At 38.9% G+C, this 20,925-nt stretch overlaps 2 protein-coding genes and 1 pseudogene across 2 annotated transcripts; 1 reads left to right on the top strand and 2 right to left on the bottom strand.

The window, feature by feature from the left end:
- The first annotated feature begins 1,397 nt into the window (after window positions 1-1,397).
- Window positions 1,398-5,774, top strand: LOC117637336 (TMV resistance protein N-like). Its single transcript, XM_034372203.1, has 5 exons — window positions 1,398-1,969; window positions 2,115-3,159; window positions 3,329-3,595; window positions 3,682-4,770; window positions 4,904-5,774. The coding sequence occupies exons 1-5, from the start codon at window positions 1,467-1,469 to the stop codon at window positions 5,513-5,515; spliced, it is 3,516 nt and encodes a 1,171-aa protein (XP_034228094.1). The 5' UTR covers window positions 1,398-1,466; the 3' UTR covers window positions 5,516-5,774.
- Window positions 5,775-8,986: 3,212 nt separating this feature from the next.
- On the bottom strand, window positions 8,987-10,272 carry LOC117638298 (annotated as a pseudogene).
- Window positions 10,273-16,354: 6,082 nt separating this feature from the next.
- On the bottom strand, window positions 16,355-18,675 carry LOC117638273 (cytochrome P450 78A7). Its single transcript, XM_034373412.1, has 2 exons — window positions 17,677-18,675; window positions 16,355-17,438 (listed from the first exon to the last, which is right to left on the bottom strand). The coding sequence occupies exons 1-2, from the start codon at window positions 18,673-18,675 to the stop codon at window positions 16,806-16,808; spliced, it is 1,632 nt and encodes a 543-aa protein (XP_034229303.1). The 3' UTR covers window positions 16,355-16,805.
- Window positions 18,676-20,925: the final 2,250 nt, after the last annotated feature.

The raw sequence follows: 20,925 nt of genomic DNA, 5'->3' as shown, positions 1-20,925 counted from the left end.
AAGGCAGGTTTCTTCTGTAAATATTTCTTCAACTCATTGAAACTCTTCTTCTCCGTAACTGTGCCCAGCAACTTTGTTTTATGTTGTTTTATTAGCTGATTCATCCTATCACTTACTCCGTAACTGTGCTAAACAGCCGCACTCCTTGTGCAACTTTTTTTTTGGGTTTTTTGTTTTTGGTTTTTGTGTATTCATGGTGAAGGGAGAGAGGAGGAGGTGGCGGACATGGGTCTGCAAATTTCCCCTCCAATTCGTCTTCATCATCTGAGTTGGCACTAGATTCTTTTGGGCAGTGGCTGGATTGGTGGGTTTTGGGAGGTGGCTGGGTGGTTCTTTGTGCTGCGACGGGAGAGTGGTGGCTGAGAGGTGGGAGAGTCAGGAGGGAGAGAGGGTTGGCTGGGTTGGAGAAGAGGGATGAGTTTTTTTAAAATTATTTTAATATGATTTAAAAATTATTTTTAACATGTATATAATTATTTTATTAATTTTTTCATCCACATGGAAGTCTACGTCATCAAAAAATGGGTCTCATTTTTGATACGTCAGTATTTAACAGACTTATTAATAGTTTGGTTAATGAAGGGGGTAAATTATAAGATTTCCACGACATTAAGTATGTACTGATAAATATCCCCAAAATCAAATATGAATTCATAAATAACCCTATAAATTGAGGAGTTTATTATAATTTATCCAAAAAATAATAATAAAATCGTCGGTTTATTATATGATCCGCCTCGTTTCCTCACCCATTTGTCTGTCAGTGGGATGGGGAGGTATTGTACTTTTAATTGATAAAATCTGTGAAACTATCGCCTCTTGATTCCTTTTTTGTTTGATATTAATAACTCTTATGTAGCCATTAACCATGTACGCATTAAAATCATCCATGTCGCTGTTATTGATGCCGTGGAAGAAAAGTGACATCCCACATTTCCAATGACATTGCGACAAATGAATAAGAATAAAAAAAATTTCATCGTAGCAAAATAGTTTCGTTTTGTCCGCTAGATCGAAGGATGATTCTAGATCCGAGTGAGACAGGCGTCCCGAGTATGTTCGCTTTTTCTATTGTTCATATGACCCCGCCTCGCATCCTCACCCATTGACTTGAGCATCTGCATACCAGAATCCCAGCAAGGCGGTTGTGTTTCTCTGGTCGCTTAAGTTGAGTTCTTCTCTATTCTCTAATTTTGCTCACAGCTATTTATCCCATTTGTATTTAATCTGCCCTTTCTGAGTCTAGGGGTTGGCTGATGTAATTTTAGGTTTTGAACATTTGGGGAATTTTAGGTTTTTTTTTGTTTTTTTTTGTTTTTTTTTTTTTGGGTGGGTAAGATATTTGATTTTACTAAGAAAAATGATTGAAGCGACTCAGAAAAACTAGTCTTATAATTGCACTTTCTCCAGCAGATTGCTTTGACACCATCTCCGGTTCGTTGGCAGAATCGAGAAACTAGTCTTAAATGGAATTGACAACAAAGAGAGCCTGTTCATCACCTCTTCCTTCAGCTCGTCCATGGAAATATGATGTCTTTATCAGTTTTAGGGGAGTAGACACCCGCAAGGGTTTTACAGCCCATTTATATGAATCACTGCTACGTCAAGGAATTAAGACTTTCACTTGTGACTCAGAACTTCAAAGAGGAGAAGAGATTTCTTCACAACTCTTATCAGCAATTAAAGAATCAAGAATTTCCATCGTTGTGATCTCTGAGAATTATGCTTGTTCAACATGGTGCCTGGATGAACTTTCAAAAATTCTTGAATGTTCTCAATCGAGAGATTCAGTTCTACCAATATTCTATGATGTGGATCCTTCTGATTTACGAAAGCAAAGGGGTACTTTAGCGGCAGCCTTCGTTGGCCTTGAAAAAAGGTTTAAGCATGACACTGAGAAGGTGGTGCGATGGAGAGCTGCGTTAAAAGAAGTTGCTAGTATTTCTGGGTGGATTTCAGAGGATAGTTGGTAATATTAATTCTTTCTTTCGTTAGATTGTGCAATTTGCTTGATATACATCCAATAGCCTCATACTAACTCTTGCAGTATCTTCACTTCATTTCTTTTACTCATATTCGATCACATTCCGATCACTTTCTTTTCTTCCTTGTAGCGATGAACCAGAGCTCATCAAAGAAATTGTTGCATGCATACTATCTAGAGTACGTCCTGACTCTCAAGAAAAGCTGGTTGGAATTGATTCAAGATTAGAACAACTGGATTTGCTTTTAGATGCAAGGTCAGAAGATGTTCTCTATATAGGGATATGGGGGATGAATGGAATAGGTAAGACAACCATTGCGAAGATGCTTTACGAAAGAATTCTTCATAAATTTGAAGTCGCAAGCTTTCTTGGCGGTGTTAGAGAGGATTCTGAGACAAATGGTCTAGTCAGTCTACAAAAAAGCCTTTCCAAGAGCCTTTTGAATAGAGATACAGAAGATGGGGGCATTCATGAAGAAGCCCTAAAGAATAAGTTAAGCCAAAAGAAGGTTCTTCTCATTCTCGATGATGTGGACCATATAAGTCAGTTAGATAAATTATGTGGAAATCAAGATTGGTTTGGTCCGGGGAGCAGAATCATTATTACAACTGTAAATGAACAACTGCTAATTGCACATGGTGTGGAAAGAAGATTTAAAGTGCAGGAGTTAAATGAAGATGATGCTCTTCAACTTTTTAGCTGGAGAGCCTTTAAAAGAGATTATCCAGATAAAAAATTTACAGATCTGTCAATAAGTTTCTTGAATTATGCCGAGGGACTCCCATTAGCTCTTAAAGTGTTGGGATCATTTTTGTATAAAAGAGGTCAAGATGCATGGAGCAGCGCATTGTATAAACTGAAGGAGGTTTACAAGGGAGATGTTATGGATACCCTTAAAATAAGTTATGATGGATTAGACGAGCAGGAAAAAAATGTTTTCGTTGATATCGCATGCTTCTTTAAAGGAAAGTGCAAAGATCAAGTAGTTGAAATGCTAGACAATATGGGCTTTTGTTCGCGTAGTGTTATGGATGTTCTTATTGAGAAGTCTCTGTTGACAATCTCAGATAACAAGGTTTGGATGCATGATTTGTTACAAGATATGGGATGGGAAATTGTTCGTCAACAAGCTACAGAACCTGGCAAACGCAGCAGGTTGTGGACCAATGATTCGGTAAGAACTTATATATGGATATACAAAGTATAGATAAATCTAGCAATCAACAGAATACAAAACAGACGATTGATAATACTAATCTTCATCTCCTTGTGATCTGTGATCTTTGGACCAGTTATCCTTTATTATATTATGCAATTCACTTGTTTTTATTGTTCGTTATTAGGGGACCACGGCAGTTCATGGCATATCCCTGGACTTGCGTGAATCTAAAGAGGCACAGTGGGATTTCAGAGCCTTTTCTCATCTGGTTAATCTTAGTTTCCTTAAGATCCGTGATCCCCAAGGCCTCAACTGTTTTTCTAATTCCTTGGGGTTTCTTGAATGGAGTGAACATCCTTTAAAATCTCTCCCAACAGGTTTCCAGCCGGAGAACATTTCCGAACTCAGCATGCATGATTGTAGCATTCAACTGCTTTGTAATGGAAAACAGGTGTTTACAACTAAAGCATTTTTTTTTCTTTCTTTCTTTTCTTAAAAAAAATCTAATTATTCTTCATTTCTTATAACTCAATACAGAATTTTTTCGGCTTGAAAGTCATCGATCTTCGTCATTCTCTAAATTTGACAGAAATCCCAGATCTTACAAGCGTCCCAAATCTTGAGAGATTATGTTTTAAGGGATGTAAACGTCTAGTTGAGATTCACCCATCCACAGGAGTTCTCAAAAGGCTGATTTCCTTAAATCTTGAAAATTGCAGAAGTCTAAAGAGTCTTCCAAGTCAGATTGCAATGGAATATCTTGAAAGTCTTATTCTTTCTGGTTGCTCAAATGTTAAAAAGATTCCCGAGTTTGGGGGACAGATGAAGCATTTGTTGGATATTTCCTTAGATGGGACTGCAACTGAAAATATACCTTTGTCTGTCGAACGCCTGACTAAACTTTCTTCTTTGGATTTGAGAAATTGCATAAATCTTCGTTGTCTTCCAAGTAACATTGGCAAATTGACGTCTCTTCAAAGTCTTCGTCTTTCTGGATGCTCAAATCTTGACGCACTGCCTGAAAGCTTTGGGGAACTACGGTGTTTGGAGAAGATTGATTTAACTGGAACTGCTATTAAAGAATGGCCGTCTTCCATTGTCCTTTTGAACCTTAAATCATTATTTTTTCGTGGACCAAAAGGGCCGCCACAACAACCATGGCATATGGCTCTCCCTTTTCGATTAAGGCCAACGAAGAGCCGTCAGCATATGAATTCCTTCTTGCCTTCTCTATCTGGGCTTCGTTCTTTAACTGAATTAGATCTAAGTGATTCAAATCTTGTTGAAGGAGCAATCCCTGCTGATATAAGCTGCTTATCCTCTTTAGTATCTTTGAACTTAAGCGGAAACAATTTTCATAGCCTTCCTATAACCATTAGCCTACTTTCTAAGCTTGAGAACTTATACTTGAGTGATTGCAAGAGTCTTCAACGGCTTCCGGTCCTTTCATCATATATAACTTTAGAAGTAATGGCCGATGGTTGTACTTCACTCAAAACGTTGCAATATCCGTCAAATTTGGACAGATTGAAGTCCTCATGTTTCAATTTCATCAATTGCATTGGGTTGGTTGACAAAGGAGGCTGCAAGAAAATAGCATTTAGTATGCTCAAAAGATACCTTAAGGTTCTCTGTCTCTCTCTCTCTCTCTCTGTGTGTATCTCTCCCTCTCTCTCTCTCTCTCTCTCTCTCTCTCTCTCTCTCTCTCTCTCTCTCTCTCTCTCTCTCTCTGTTTAACGTCGTAGTGTATATTGTGCAGAGAGTTCCATATCCTGGCGATAGATATGAAATTGTAATTCCTGGAACTGAAATTCCTTCATGGTTCAGCCATCAAAGAGTGGGGTCTTCAGTAAGTGTACAGCTAACTCCGCGTTGGCATGATAATAAGTGGAAGGGATATGCTCTGTGCACTGTTTTTGAAGTATTTGGCAGTGGATGGGAGCTCAATTGTTTTTTGAAAGTCAATGGGAAAGAACAGTATCCTGCACCTCTATTAGTAACTAATGTCCAGCCTTTGTCAGATCATCTTTGGCTATTGTACATCTCTCGTGATTTAACATTTGGGAATGAGTGGCAACACAGCTGCAATCAGTTAATATTTTCATTCAAGAGCTCAGGCCCCAGCTTGGTAAAGAAGTGTGGTGCCCGTTTGGTGTATGAACAAGACGTTGAAGAGTTCAACAGAATGTTGACCCATTCCAGCCGCACAATTTCACCTTATGAGGCTACGAATGTCCATCATGATGAAAACTCTACATCTGTGCAAGGTGCCATTGTCCAGCCAAGTTACAATCACTGTGAGTGGAAAGGACTATATGGAAGTAGTAGTTTTCATGAGGAATCAGAATTCAAAAGATTTCGAAGAATATGAAAGTTTTGATCACTGGATGCCCCTAAATAGTCTTAGAGGCTAATATGGTATGATACTTCTCTCAAGATAGTCTCTCAGTCACAATCTCAATTTCTGTGAGCCAGTAGATGTGTTTCATAATTGTTTATGCTAACATTTTATGCCCCTTTTCTTTTGCGTTTGGTGTCTTTTTGTTTACTTGTGAAAATATACTACCTTTGTCAGTCGAACACCTGACAAGACTTTATTTATTAGAAATGAGAAATTGCATGAGACTGAATTCTCCTGTTCTCAAAAGGTTTATTCCTTGAATCTTAAAGATTGTAAAAGTCTAGAGAGTCTTCCAGGTCAGTGAAAAAGTCTAGAGAGCCAGTTGATGGGTTTCACAATTGTTTATGCTAACATTTTATGTTCCTTTTCTTTTAAGATTATTCATCAAGTGGAGTATAGCTTGGTTGAGTTCTTTCACCTCTCCACTCATGTGGGCAGAGGTTCGAAACCCACATGCAACCAATGAATATTTTTGTACATCCCCTTTCTCTAATCGCTTGTACTAAAAATAAAATTATCCATTATTTTACAAATAAAAAATTCAAATCCGAATAAAACACGAAATATTCAAATGCTCAAGATTAATACTCAATCAAACTGTATTCAACATGATTGTCCTCAATAATATCCAGCTGCACTGGGATTTTGGTAATGTCATGTAAATTAATAAATATTACCATGTGGATTTTGTTTTTATATATTTCTCTTTTTAATAATTATTAAAAACTACACCCAAAAAGAAGAAGAAAGAAAGCCCTATCATCCCTGGACTTTTCGTCTACAACGCTCCCTTCTTCCTCTATCAAATCTACCTATCCTCATCCTCCATTGTTGCTCCCTTCTTCCTGTATCAAATCTACCCATCCCCATCCTCCATTGTTGCTGAGATTTGGAGTTTTCTCAATAAAACAAGAAATTAAAAAACCCTATTGTCTGTAGCCTCACATCGATTTGTTATTATTTAAAAAAAAAAATTGTAAATTTGACTCTTCCCCTTTAAATTAATATTTTCTTACATACCAAAAAATAAATAAATAAATAAAACCCTAAACTCTTTCTGAAGGTGAAACTATGAGCTAGCACTACAACCACCGCGGCTTCCCCATCTTCCATCTTTCTCTCCTCATCTCCCTTTCCCCCTTCCTAGTTTTCTTCCCCTCTCATCTTCTCTCCCTAGATTCTTTTGGATTTTGGGTCCTCTTGCTCAAATCTATCTAGATCTTGTCTTTTGTTTGTTTGTTTGTGTGTTTTCTGTTGTAGGTACTTAGTGACTTTTGTTGTTCTTGGATATGTCTTGCTGTTGCTGGGATGGTTGCAATATGATGTTGTCAACCCAGCCTTTTTCTTTGGTTTTCGTTGTGTTTTTGAAGCAAGTACTGCAATCCACAGTAGGCACCATGATTTTGTTGCAACTTTTGGTCCACTCATATGGATTTTGCTCCAGTTCAGTGTTTGGAGTTGGAAAAGTGATTGCTGCCGGCTTGTGTGAGATCGGTTTTTGCCTGTGCAAAATAAGAGGTTTAGTCATGTTGGTGCTACGAGTCTCTTTGGTTTGCTAGAGAGGATGTGGTGCGACGTCCTTGTTTCTGTGTTGATTTTAGTCTAATAATTCTCAGAAACTCAATAAGAGTTTGTTGATGTTTATATTTAGTATTTGACTTTTCGATGCGGATTTGTCATTATTGCCGTTGCTCGGTGGATCTATATTGTAGGTCTGAATACAGGTGCTTGTCTAAACAAATTGGAGGTTTTAGGTTTTTCTGGCATGCGTAATTCTCTTCAGATCAAACCAATTTAGTTTTGTATTTGGTCACTGGAGATGATATACTCATATTTGGCATTGCAACTACTCTGTACTTTTTTTCTGTGTTATCAATAAAATTATTATCGATTTGAATATATAAAAAAAATATTTTCTTACCTACAAGCTACAGCCCATCGTTTTATTTTTCTAAAAATAAACCCAATTTTTATAAGAAAAACCCGATTACTAGGATCCAACTCATCAAGTTTCCTAATCAAGCTTAATGTATTAATTGTTATATTTATTTTTAAATTCCTATAATACCCTTGCTTATATTTTTAACATGATTTGTTTTAGATATTAGCTGCAATTCAATGCCGATTAATTGTGTTTCAATTTTGTATAGATTTCCAAGGATTTAATGAGTCTTTTTTTTTTCCTTATTTAAAAAAAATTAATTAAAGCTTCGTGTAATTACTATCGTATGGTTTGAATATACTCGTTGTTCCTATAAAAACAAAAAACAAGAATGTACTCTCTTTTTTGAGTACTTGATCATTTCGTATTTTAATTTTCAAATTGATGGCTTATTTATTTCCTTTTATTTATACCAATTTTCAAATTTAATAATTGTTATTGTTTGAAATTAATTTGTTCAAAGGGAAATAACATGTTGCTCTCTATTTAACCCCCTATGTGTTTAGGTGCATGAATTTACCTACATTTTCTCTTAGCAACCTATGCCTCTAGGTAGGTAAATTAATATACAACAAACTAAGGTTCTACATTTTTTCTTAACTTCCTCCTCGAGAAAGGGATCTGGGCGATCAATCACTCGATCTAGCCCGTGTAACACCAGTACTCTTTTTATTTGTATCACGGTTGCTATCCGAGAAATCACCGTTTAGCTGCCACGGGGTGATACTTGCAAAACAGTCATGATGATCCAGTGGGAGGGATCTTCCTCACAAAGCCAAAGAGTATTAGTAGCTTTAATTGTAGTGATGGTAGGGGGCTGTTGGAAATCAGACACTTCCTCGGCCCAGCATGTTAAGACCAGAGCGTGACTAGGGAGCGAGTTCTTAAAAATTCTCATTTTATCGTTGGACTTCTTGGGAGCTTCATGTACCACGTCGATTTTTCCTTCTTTTATGAAATCTTGGATTTTTTACTTCAAAATCTAGCTTGCATCCGTCGCATTACGGGGAGTTTAAAAAAAGAATATGAATATGACTCTTCTCAACTCGAGTCAAGCGAAGCGTAGTGAGGGGAAGAACTACTAGAGAAAGGCTAAGCGAAGTTCTTCTCCAAATAGGTAAAACTCTTGGTAAACCTATTTAAATTGATACCGGTTAAGTACATTAACAAGTAAGCAAGTAAACTACCTTCAATCCACTAGTATAAGAAAGACGATGACGAAGGTTGTCACAAATAAAACCTACTTCAACTGAAGCGTGATAAATCAGCCATACTCTTTCCCAATCCATGCTATCTATGGCGTGTAGAAATACACCAGCTGTATGACAAACCTTTTTGCTCCAGGCGTACGACCTTGATACGTTACAGTTTTTTTCCGCCGGCCGGGTAGGGAAGAAGAAAAGGCTTACACCAGAACTCGTTGATCTGATCTTCTATGCCCGGGAAGGAGGAGTCAATAGAAAGAGCTTTGGATCGAAACCTTTCAATGGCTCCCTTAATTATGTGCGAGGAATTTTCCAAGAGATGAAACCATCAGTCAGAATACAAATAAGATCAGAATGGGCGATCAGAACAGGATCCGGTAAGCTAAAAAGCGCTGTTTGATGAGCCTGCGTAGTATTAGGTAATTGGTCGGGTAAAGACTAACCAAGCCAATGATGCTTCGCAAAAAAAAACTAAAAAACACTGTATTGGAAAATGTATACAAACCCATAAGACGGCCACCATGTATACAAAATCGGAGTTATCACAAACCCTTTCAAATTTATCAAGTCTGTGCTCCTCAATAATTTGCACAACCACATTTCTAACTCGAGGAACAAGAGCGATGCACATCGATTCTTAATACGAAAAGGATCATAAAAGCTGCTCAGCCATGGGAGATAATCAGACCAATTGAAAGCTCCCAAAAGCTCAAACCCTTCTCTAATAATCTCGTGCAACTCTCTGGCTTCAGCATTATTGCATGCAGTATCATACCTCTTACCAAGCACCTTGGTCATGATATTGTTAAGAGGAGCAGCTTGAAGATGTTTTCTTAGACCAACAACTCCACAAAGAGTTTGTTCATTATGAATGGACCTCAACATCATGGCACAATCAAACTGTCGTCCATCTTCGTGTGCGGAAATGCGTTTAGGAGTGAAGAGATTAACAGACGCAATTTTTCTCAGAAGTCTCCAGTATGATCCATTTTGTGCAAAACCAATGGCACGGCTGAATATGAGGCACTTAGCGGATTTCTTAATAGGGCGGTTGGCAAAGTGGGAAGAGGTTAAGATTTCTTTAGCAATATTAAGGTCAGAAGTGATTACAGCAGGGGTTGAGCCCAAACTGAAGGCCATGAGTTTAGTGGCTGCATGGCTAGAAGCCATGCAAGCCAAGGTACGATGAGGCAGACCATGGCTCAAGCTGAATAAACTACCAAAGAGAAGGAGGCCTCGTGGTCCGGGTATCGAGACCCGACCCATTTGGTTCCTGCCATTTTTCTATGCTATGCCTCCTCTAGAAAAAGCCCAGGTTAAGGGGGTTAGAGATAGAAATTATGCAAGTATGACCAGGAAAAAGAAACCATTCAACAAGTTTTCTGTTCCCAAATGTACAACGGCTTCAATTGAAGGAATTGGGTAACTAGTGGTCAGAGAGGAGGAGAAAGCTTGCTTTAAATAGGCGTGCCTAGGTTTTGTACGACGAAATAGAAAATAAATAAAAATGTCATGTAAAAATAAAAATAAAATAAAAACTATGGCTGAGTCGCGTGGAGAGTGGGTTTTGTCCAACACATATGTTGAAATGTAAGTGGTGAGCTGATAAGAATGTAATTAGGCCTCTAAGCTAAATGGTGTATTCACTTTGTCACTAAGATAGACAAGTGTTAGGCGTTAGTCATGTTAAGTGGTTATAGTTACGTGTAAAAATCCTAGAGAGCAGTTTTGTATGTAAGGCTGTGATTCTCAGTGATGTAAGAGAATCCAGCTATTCTTTCATACGGATATAGCTCACACTGAGCTCTTGCTCTATTTGAGTACAGAGCATGCAATAGAAAAATACACACTGTTTTGATTCAGTCAAGCTCACTACTCTCTTTGTGTTTTTCCTTCCTCCTTCAATCTATTCAAAACTCTAACATGGCCTCAGAGCCAGGTTGGGTCTTTTGATCTGGGCGTAATCTGTGAGGTCACTGAGCTCAATCGAAGCTCAGCTAAGCATCTGAGAAGAGAAATTGTTTGATTCAGACCAAAAGATGGCTGGATCTGGAAGTTCAGAAGTAAGAACTCTGATATTCTACGGTGAGAACTACGAGGTCTGGAGGATTAAGATGGTGACGATCTTCAAATCTCTTGGGCTATGGAGTCTGGTAGAAAAGGGGATTTCAACCCCTGATTCGAAGAAGAAGACGACGAAAGTTGAAGAATCATTGGAAGAAGAAGCTGATGCAGAGATGTTTGCTGTGCTCATGAAGGACGCAAAGGCTCTGGGCATTATACAAAACGCAGTTTCTGACCAGATCTTCCCTCGGATTGCAAATGCCGACTCATCTCAAATGGCATGGAATCTACTCTACAGTGAGTACCACGGTGGTGATCAGGTCAGATCTGTAAAACTTCAGAATCTCATACGGGAAGTTGAGTATATGAGAATGCGTGAAGGTGAACAACTAACTGCATATCTTACTCGATTAAATGAATTGATAAATCAAATGAAAACGTTTGGAGAAGTGTTATCAAATGAGAGGCTGGTTCAAAATGTGTTAATCAGTCTTAGTAGAGTGTATGATCCCATCTGTTTGGTGATTGAAAATACAAAGAGTTTGGAGACTATTGAATTGCAGGAGGTTATTGCAATATTGAAGAGTCAAGAGCAACGTTTTGACATGCATAATGTGGACATAGCTGAGAAGGCATTTGGCTCTTTCTCAGTCGATACAAAAGGGCAGAACAAGAATAGTACTCAAACTGGTTCTACTAAGTCTCAGAAGAATTGGAAGTCTAACAACAAACCATGGGAGTCTAGACAGAAGCCACAGCAAGCTGGTGCTGCACAAACCTCAAATGGATCACAATATGTGCATCAAGATGGAGTGAAGCCTCAATGCAAAGTATGCTCTAAATTTCATTTTGGAGAATGTAGATATAAGGGCCAATCTAAGTGCTATAAGTGTGATAGATTTGGACATTGGGCTAGGGACTGTACTGCAAACAAAGGAGTGCAGAAAGCAAATAATGCAAGCCAAGTAGAAGTAACAGGGAATCTGTTTTTTGCAAACTGTGCAATTTCAGAGAAGAGTGCAAATGGAGAATGGTATGTAGACAGTGGTTGCAGTAACCATATGACTGGGAACAAGGCGCTGTTAATTGACATAAATTCAAGTGTCACAGGCAAGGTGCAAATGCCAACAGGGGAGCTTGTAAGTATAGCTGGCATGGGTACTTTAGTGCTTGACACAAGCTCTGGTACAAAGTATATCAGAGAAGTCATGTATCTACCTGGTTTGAAGGAAAATCTGTTGAGTGTAGGCCAAATGGATGAACATGGTTATCATTTGGTATTTGGAAGCAGCATGTGCAGTATCTATGATGGTTCTTCTCTCGAGAATCTCATCATGAAGGTGGAAATGAGGAAAAATAGGTGTTATCCATTGTCATTGCCCTCAAATGACTATGTTGCACTAAGAGCTGGTATATCCAATTCTACCTGGATTTGGCATAAAAGAATGGGCCATTTGCATCTGAAAGGTCTACATCAGCTTAAGGAGAAAGAGATGGTACATGGTTTGCCATACTTGGAGGATGTAAATGAAGTGTGTGGAGGCTGTCAACTGGGAAAGCAACACAGAGAGTGGTTCCCTAAGGATCAAGCATGGAGAGCAAGTACACCCCTTGAGCTTATACACATGGATTTGTGTGGACCAATGCAAAATGAGTCTCTAGCAGGTAATAAATATTTTATGCTGCTCATAGACGATTTTACAAGGATGATTTGGGTCTACTTCTTAAGATACAAGTCGGATGCACTACAACTGTTTTCAAAAATTCAAGTCTATGGTGGAGTTGCAGAGTGGATACAAAGTGAAATGTGTTCGAAGTGATAGAGGGGGTGAGTTCACATCTAGTGAATTCAATAAACTATGTGAAGATGCAGGAATTCAAAGACAGTTCTCCATGGCTTACACACCCCAGCATAATGGAGTGGTAGAAAGGAAGAATAGGACAGTGGTAGAGATGGGTAGAAAGGAAGAATAGGACAGTGGTAGAGATGGCTAAGGCTATGTTACATGAGAAGGAGTTGCCTTATTACTTATGGGCAGAAGCTGTACACACTGCGGTGTACATTTTAAACAGGTGTCCTACTAAGGCTCTTAGAAACAAGACCCCTTTTGAAGCGTATAGCACAAGAAAACCAGGTGTTGCTCATTTGAAGGTATTTGGCAGTGTGTGCTTTGTGCATAAACCAAAAGAAAGTAGAGAGAAATTGGATGCCAAAAGCACAAGGGGAGTGTTTGTTGGATATGCAACATGTGAGAAGGGTTATAGAGTGTTTGATCATGTCACTAGGAAACTACTACTGTCAAGAGACATTGTATTTGATGAAGGAGCAATATGGAATTGGAAGGAAGCAACTGAAAATTCTGTGGTGATGGTGAATGATGAAGAGCAGCCTAGGAATTCTCAAGTGGAATTGTTTGAAACACCTGTAGGAAATCGAAATTCTGGTTTCATATCTATAGACTCAGTCTCCTATGAAGAATCAAGCAAGGCAAGCATTAGATTGGAAGACACTCAGAACTTCGATCATACTCCATTGAAATGGAGGAAGTTGGATGATATCTTAGCACAATGCAATTTGTGCACAATGGAGGCTGAGAAGTTTGAAGAAGCTGTGAAGGATGAGTCATGGATGAAGGCAATGAAAGATGAGTTGAACATGATAGGAAAGAATGATACATGGGAACTTGTTGACAGATCTATGGATAAACCAGTGATTGGAGTTAAATGGGTGTTTAAAACTAAGCTAAATCTGGACGGTTCAGTGCAGAAAAATAAGGCAAGACTGGTGGCTAAGGGATACTCACAAAAACCAGGGGTGGACTACAATGAAACATTCGCACCAGTGTCTAGATTAGACACAATCCGGACTCTGCTTGCACTTGCAGCTCAGAAGGGTTGGCAGCTGTATCAATTAGATGTTAAGTCAGCTTTTCTAAATGGCATCTTAGAGGAGGAAGTGTATGTAGATCAACTGGAGGGATTTGTAGTGAAGGGTTGTGAAAGCAAGGTTTACAAGCTGCACAAAGCTCTATATGGCTTGAAATAGGCGCCAAGAGCTTGGTATAGTGAAATTGATGGTTATTTTGCTGAGTGTGGTTTCACAAAGAGCCAAAGTGAGGCCACTCTTTATGTCAAAGCAAGAGGTGAAGCAAGCATCTTGATAGTATCCATTTATGTAGATGATATAGTCTACACTGGAAATGATCAAGAAATGATAGAAGACTTCAAGAAGGACATGAAGGAGAAATATGAAATGACTGATCTGGGGCTCTTGCATCATTTCTTGGGAATGGGTGTAATTCAAACACCAACAAGCATATTCATTCATCAGAAGAAATATGCAACAACTCTGTTAAGCAGATTTGGTTTGAATGAGTGTAAGCCGGTATCTATTCCACTAGTTACCTCAAAGAAACTAAGTAAGGATGATGGAAGTGGATTGGCAAGTGAAGAGCAATACAGAAGGATTGTTGGAAGTCTGATGTACCTCACAGCTACTAGACCCGACATTATGTTTGCAGCTAGTTTGCTTGGAAGGTTCATGCATTGTCCCACTAGCAAACATCTTGGAACAGCAAAACGTGTTCTTAGATATGTAAAAGGAACTCTAGATTATGGTCTGGAGTATGTGAAAGGAAAAGAGGCAGTCCTAATTGGCTATTGTGACAGTGATTGGAGTGGTTCTGTGGATGATAGTAAGAGCACCTTTGGATATGCTTTTTCTTTTGGTAGTGGAGTGTTTGCTTGGGCCTCAGTCAAGCAAAATTATGTTGCACTCTCTACTGCTGAAGCAGAATACATCAGTGCCTCTGAAGCAACAACACAAGCTATTTGGTTGAGATTTGTCTTAGAAGATTTTGGAGAACTTCAAACCGAAGCTACACCTCTACACTGTGACAACATTTCAGCTATTGCCATTACAAGGAATCCTGTGTTTCATCAGAAAACCAAGCATATCGATCGAAGGTATCATTTTATTAAAGATGCTTTGCAAGAAGGAACTGTGGATCTGATTTATTGTCCGACAAATGAGCAGTTGGCAGATATCTTTAAAAAGGCTTTGGCTAAGGATCGTTTCTGCTATCTCAGAGAGAAACTTGGTGTGAAATCAGCTCACAACTTAAAGGGGAGTGTTGAAATGTAAGTGGTGAGCTGATAAGAATGTAATTAGGCCTCTAAGCTAAATGGTGTATTCACTTTGCCACTAAGATAGACAAGTGTTAGGCGTTAGTCATGTTAAGTGGTTATAGCCACGTGTAAAAATCCTAGAGAGCAGTTTTGGATGTAAGGCTATGATTCTCAGTGATGTAAGAGAATCCAGCTATTCTTTCATACGGATATAGCTCACACTAAGCTTGCTCTATTTGAGTACAGAGCATGCAATAGAAAAATACACACTGTTTTGATTCAGTCAAGCTCACTACTCTCTCTGTGTTTTTCCTTCCTCCTTCAATCTATTCAAAACTCTAACAACATATGTGTCTGCATGCATAGACTTGGGTCCCTTGCATTTTTTCCTTGGTGTTGAAGTTCTTCCTAACCGATCTGGCATGTTCTTGTCTCAGCATAAATATATCCGAGATATTCTAATTTGAGCTCACATGGACGGTGCCAAGGACATACGTGTCAACTTCTCTTTCCACTACCACTACAATTGTGTTACATGATGGTGCAACCACCGTTAATGCCACTCAATTTCACAGCCTCATTGGTGGTCTTCAATATCTGAGTCTTAACTGATATCATCTTTGCCGTCAACAAATTGTCTCAATTTATGCACCCTGTCATCTGTGCTTTATTAGGCTACTCTCAAACGCCTGGTTCGCTATCTCAAGGGTATTTGTTTATCATGGCCTTCATCTTTACATGCCTTCTCTGATGCTGATTGGGTGGGAAATTATGATGATGACACCTCCACTACTTACCCAATTTTTCTTGGGGCAATTTGATATCTTGGAGTTCCTGCAAACAACGATCTGTTGCACGTTCCTCCATTAATGAGGCTGAGTGATCGCGTCGTTGCTTGCACCGATGCGGAGCTCTCTTGGTTGCACAACTTCGTGAATTGGGAGTCTCTCTCCCTTACCCTCCTATGATTGCATGTGACAATATTGGTGCTACTTTCTTCTGTGCGAACCTTGTTCTGCATTCCTATGTGAAACACATCGCCATTGATCTTCAATGTTTCCGTGATCTTGTCGCTCAAGGCCATCTCAAGGTTGCCCATGTTTCCACTCTTGATCAGTTAGTTGATGCCTTGACGAAGCCGCTTTCTCGCCAGTGGTTCCACCTTCTCCGTTCTAAGATTGGAGTCCCCGACGACAACTCCATTAGGCGGGGGTGTATAAGGAAAGCTGAAACTGAAGTCGTGATCTCCTCTCAATTATGCAAATAATCCTCTGTAATTGATTTTAGTTTCCTAGTCTGTATAGTTGAGGTTTCTGTCCTGATTCAATATATTGTATTATTTTTCATTTTCTAATATTTATAATATTTTACATTAATTTTTAATTATTTTAATCTAAATTGACTGTTTTAGCCCTGAAATTGACGGCCAAGTCGAAAGACCTAATTGCACTGGGTGGTCAAGTTGAAAGACCTAATTGCAATGAATGGTCAAGTTAAAAGGCCTAATTGCCTTAAAAATGTTCGAAGACCAAATGAAATCACGTATAAGTTCATGGCCGTTGAAGTTCAAAACCCAATATTAGATGTAGCTAGGACTCCCCTTTTTCTCAAACTTGACGAACACAATATACATATATATATATATATATATTTTGTTCGAACAATTTAACAAACACAAATTTCAGCAAAAGGGACACCAACGCGTCTAGCTAGCAGCTTAAACACCAATTTTTTCTACATAATTATGGGTAAACAACACAAGCTAGACAAACCTTAGCTGCTTTATTTTTTTTTAATGCGACCTTAGCTGCTTTATTCTTCACTTGACTCACTCACTCTCAACATTTGCCACATTGGCAAACCTATGAAAAGCCATAACATCTTATGCCACATTTGGCTCCTTATTAAACCCTTACTCAAATCACTTGAAAGTCACTCCTTCATTTCGAACAGCCACAGCAGTGACAGGGTTCTTCATCTCACATGAAAGCTTCAGCACCTCACTTAGATCAACCGGGTTACTAGCCACATCTTCAACCCAATTGAAATGGTGCACCAACTTAGCCACCCAAAGGCTCACTGTCACGAGCCCTAGGGTTTTACCAGGACAAACCCTACGACCTGCCCCAAATGGTGCAAGCCTAAGGTCCCCTCCCCTCACGTCCATGTCAGCACCACCCTCACTCTTCAAGAACCTTTCTGGCTTGAACACCAAGGGCTCTTCCCATATGTTTGGGTCATGGGTGATGGCCCACATGTTGACCATGACGGTGGTGTTTGCAGGGACCACCATGCCGTTGCTGAGTTGGACATCGGACGTTGACAGCCGGGCCCACGATAGGAGGGGCCCAGGTGGGTGTAGACGTAGAGTCTCGTTAACCACAGCTCGGAGATAGGGTAAGTTGGCCACGTCTGCTTCATTGAGAACTTTCTTTCCCACAACTAGGTCAAGTTCATGGCGAAGTTTGGCTTGCACATCCGAGTTCAAAACCAACTCAGCCATGACCCACTCAGTCAAAAGTGCAGTCGTATCAGTTCCACGGAATATCATTTCCTGCACATGAAAAAAGCACAGTTTGATGAATAAAATCAGTATATAAATAGGAATAGTTAAAGAGTAATGTTACAAACACATAATAAATCACATGATATTGCACTTCTCTAGAGGTTTGGCCATTTCTGTAGAGTGGTTTTTTTGCTATCTACATTTATTTACTACTTTACTGAGTACCTCTCTAATATAGGTGAGATGTATTTACATAAGAGCATTGAATTAGAAAATGTATACAAACCCATAAGACGGCCACCATGTCATCCAGCTCAAGCTTCTCCTCTCCATCCAAAGAAAGCAAGACATCAACAAAATCAGAGTTATCACAAACCCTTTCAAATTTATCAAGTCTGTGCTCCTCAATAATTTCCACAACCACTTTTCTAACTCGAGGAACAAGCGATGCACATCGATTCTTAATACGAAAAGGATCATAAAAGCTGCTCAGCCATGGGAGATAATCAGACCAATTGAAAGCTCCCAAAAGCTCGAACCCTTCTCTAACAATCTCATGCAACTCTCTGGCTTCAGCATTATTGCATGCAACATCATACCTCTTACCAAACACCGTGCCCATGATATTGTTTAGAGCAGCAGCTTGTAGATGTTTTCTTAGACCAACAACTCCACAAAGAGTCTGTTCATTATGAATAGACTTCAACATGGTGGTACAATCAAACTGTCGTCCATCTTCGTGTGCGGCAATGCGTTTAGGAGTGAAGAGGTGAACAGACGCAATTTTTCTCAGAAGTCTCCAGTATGATCCATTTGGTGCAAAACCAATAGCCCGGCTGAACATGAGGCACTTAGCAGATTGCTTAATAGGGCGGTCGGCGAAGTGGGAAGAGGTTAAGATTTCTTTAGCAATATTAGGGTCAGAAGTGATTACAGCAGGGGTTGAGCCCAAACTGAAGGCCATGAGTTTTGTGGCTGCATGACTAGAAGCCATGCAAGCCAAGGTACGATGAGGCAGGCCATGGCTCAAGCTGAATAAGCTACCAAAGAGCGGGAGGCCTCGTGGTCCGGGTATCGAGACCCGACCCATTTGGTTCCTGCCATTTTTCCAGGCTATGCCTCCTCTAGAAAAAGCGCAGGTTAAGAGGGTTAGAGATAGAAATGATGCAAGTATGGCCAGGAAAAAGAAACCATTGAGCAAGTTTTCTGTTCCCAAATGTGCAATGGCTTCAATTGAAAACATCCACCAGCTTATTGGGTCGATTGGGGTCGGAATTGAGTTCATTTTTAGAGTGTGAAGGAATTGGGTAGCTAGAGCTTTGGGAGGTGGCTAGAGAGGAGGAGAAAGCTTGGTTTAAATAAGTGTCCTGTAAAAATAAAAAAATAAAAACTATGGCTGATGGTGGGGAGATAGCGTCCTGTAAAAATAAAAAAATAAAAACTATGGCTGATGGTGGGGCGATAGCGTGAATGAAGAGTAGGTTTATTAGACCGACACATATGCGTGTGCATGTGTGTGAGCAAAATCAAGGCAAGGCAAGTTTACATTATTTACAGCTTGATGCATGGAGTGACCGTTTGTTGATTGGTTTATCTGTTCCTCCTCCTGAATATGTATAAATCAAGTATCTTCCACTTGATTGGTCAATCAAGATTTTCTACACATATAACTAATCTAGAGGATAAAGATTGCGATGAGCCACATTATGTGAAGAGATCAACCAAAGCTTTCTAGGGCAACTAATTTTTTTAAAATTTAATTTTGACCAATTATTTGAAGAAACCAAAACATAGAATTTGACATTTTCGTATCGAAACCAATTATTTGGCACTCTAGGACAATCTAGAAGTCACAGATTTTTTTTTCCATGAATTATTGTTTATTAGACTCATTACTGACCTAGACCCTCAGGAGTTATTGATAAGCTTCAGATTGACTTGTGTGATTTTAGTCATTTGCATTGTCGTTATTGCAGAAAGTAACGCTGTTCTCGCGGGCTACTCAAAATCATGGTTAACGGTGACTCCAGAATCCTCATTGACTATATATCTTAAGGGGAATCATGCATTTGGCTTCTTTCTTTCAATGAATTCAGTTTTGCGAATGGTTGGGGAAGCTAATTTTGCAGCTGATGTGTTTGCTAATATAGCGAAAAAGCTTGGAACCCAGGTTGTTGCGGCAAATCCTTGTAAGGCAAGTAACATACTTTTGAACTACAAAAGTTCACCAACATGTTATTGATTTAGTGGTATTTGTGTTCTCGATTGAAAGAGTTCCTGAATTTAAATCTCCTTTTCTCTCCAATTTATACATCAATAGAAAAATAAAATTAAAAGATTCAAGGGCAATCCAAACTTGTATATTTTTTGGGGAGGGGAAGAGAAGGCGAGCTATGAACAAGTGGAACACTGTTTCATATGACTTGGGATCCAAAATTTGAATTTTTGTTTTTTGCTTTTGTATGAATATTAATCATATTCGAAAATGGCAACTTGAACTGCCACCTTGTTGGTCGACATAACTTGCACATTATTTTACACTTTATGCACCCGAATCCCAAAAGCACTAAAATATAGTATGTTTATGGGTTTATACATTAAGCAAGTAATTTCCATGTAATCTAAGGCCTGTATTGAACCACGTGTATCCAGGTTTGATCAAGTTTAGGCCTAAAATGAAATGAGCTCCTTCCTTTTGTTTTGGTAAAATGAAGTGAGCTCCTTCCTAGGGAGAGATTATAAAATACTACAATCGTATAGTTAAGTGGTAGATTTTGTACATGTCTTATAATATAAGTGGATATTTATAGATACTATTCCCTAAAATGAGGGAAAATAAACCATGTCGTCCACCCAAATTATAACACATTTACAGTATGTACCATGTGACCATACTACTGTAATATTCCATAATTTCTCCTTCCTAAAACGATGTTAAGGGTTCAAATTTCTACAAGCTGCTGCTCCTCCTGAATATTTTCTACACATATAACTAATCTAGAGGATAAAGATTGTGATGAGCCACATTATGTGAAGAGATCAACCAAAGCTTTCTAGGGCAACCAATTTTTTTTCAAATTTAATTTTGACCAATTATTTGAAGAAACCAAAACATAGAATTCGACATTTTCGTATCGAAACCAATTATTTGGCAAACAAGGACAATCTAGAAGTCACAGATTTTTTTTTTTTTCCATGAATTATTGTTTATTAGACTCATTACTGACCTTCAGGAGTTATTGATAAGCTTTAGATTGACTTGTGTGATTTTGGTCATTTGCATTGTAGTTACTGCAGAAAGTAACGCTGTTCTTGCGGGCTACTCAAAATCATGGTTAAAGGTGACTCCAGAATCCTCATTGACTACATAACTTAAGGGGAATCATGCATTTGTCTTCTTTCTTTCAATGAATTCAGTTTTGCGAATGGTTGGGGAAGCTAACTTTGCAGCTGATGTGTTTACTAATATAGCTAGCGAAAAAGCTTGGAACCCAGGTTGTTGTGGCATATCCTTGTAATTTCCTTTTCTCTAGCA

This window comes from Prunus dulcis, chromosome 8 (genome assembly GCF_902201215.1).
Source record: "Prunus dulcis chromosome 8, ALMONDv2, whole genome shotgun sequence".
Taxonomy (NCBI): Eukaryota; Viridiplantae; Streptophyta; class Magnoliopsida; order Rosales; family Rosaceae; genus Prunus; species Prunus dulcis.
This window is presented reverse-complemented; position numbering and strand designations above follow the sequence as displayed.

Bases quoted from the DNA above. Each gene is read 5' to 3' on its own strand.
- LOC117637336 (XM_034372203.1), top strand. From the start codon at position 1,467: ATGGAATTGACAACAAAGAGAGCCTGTTCATCACCTCTTCCTTCAGCT. The intron at 3,160-3,328 runs GTAAGAACTTAT...GTTCGTTATTAG, and splicing joins GGTTGTGGACCAATGATTCG to GGGACCACGGCAGTTCATGG. The intron at 3,596-3,681 runs GTGTTTACAACT...AACTCAATACAG, and splicing joins TGCTTTGTAATGGAAAACAG to AATTTTTTCGGCTTGAAAGT.
- LOC117638273 (XM_034373412.1), bottom strand. From the start codon at position 18,675: ATGAACTCAATTCCGACCCCAATCGACCCAATAAGCTGGTGGATGTTT. The intron at 17,439-17,676 runs GTTTGTATACAT...TTTCATGTGCAG, and splicing joins ACATGGTGGCCGTCTTATGG to GAAATGATATTCCGTGGAAC.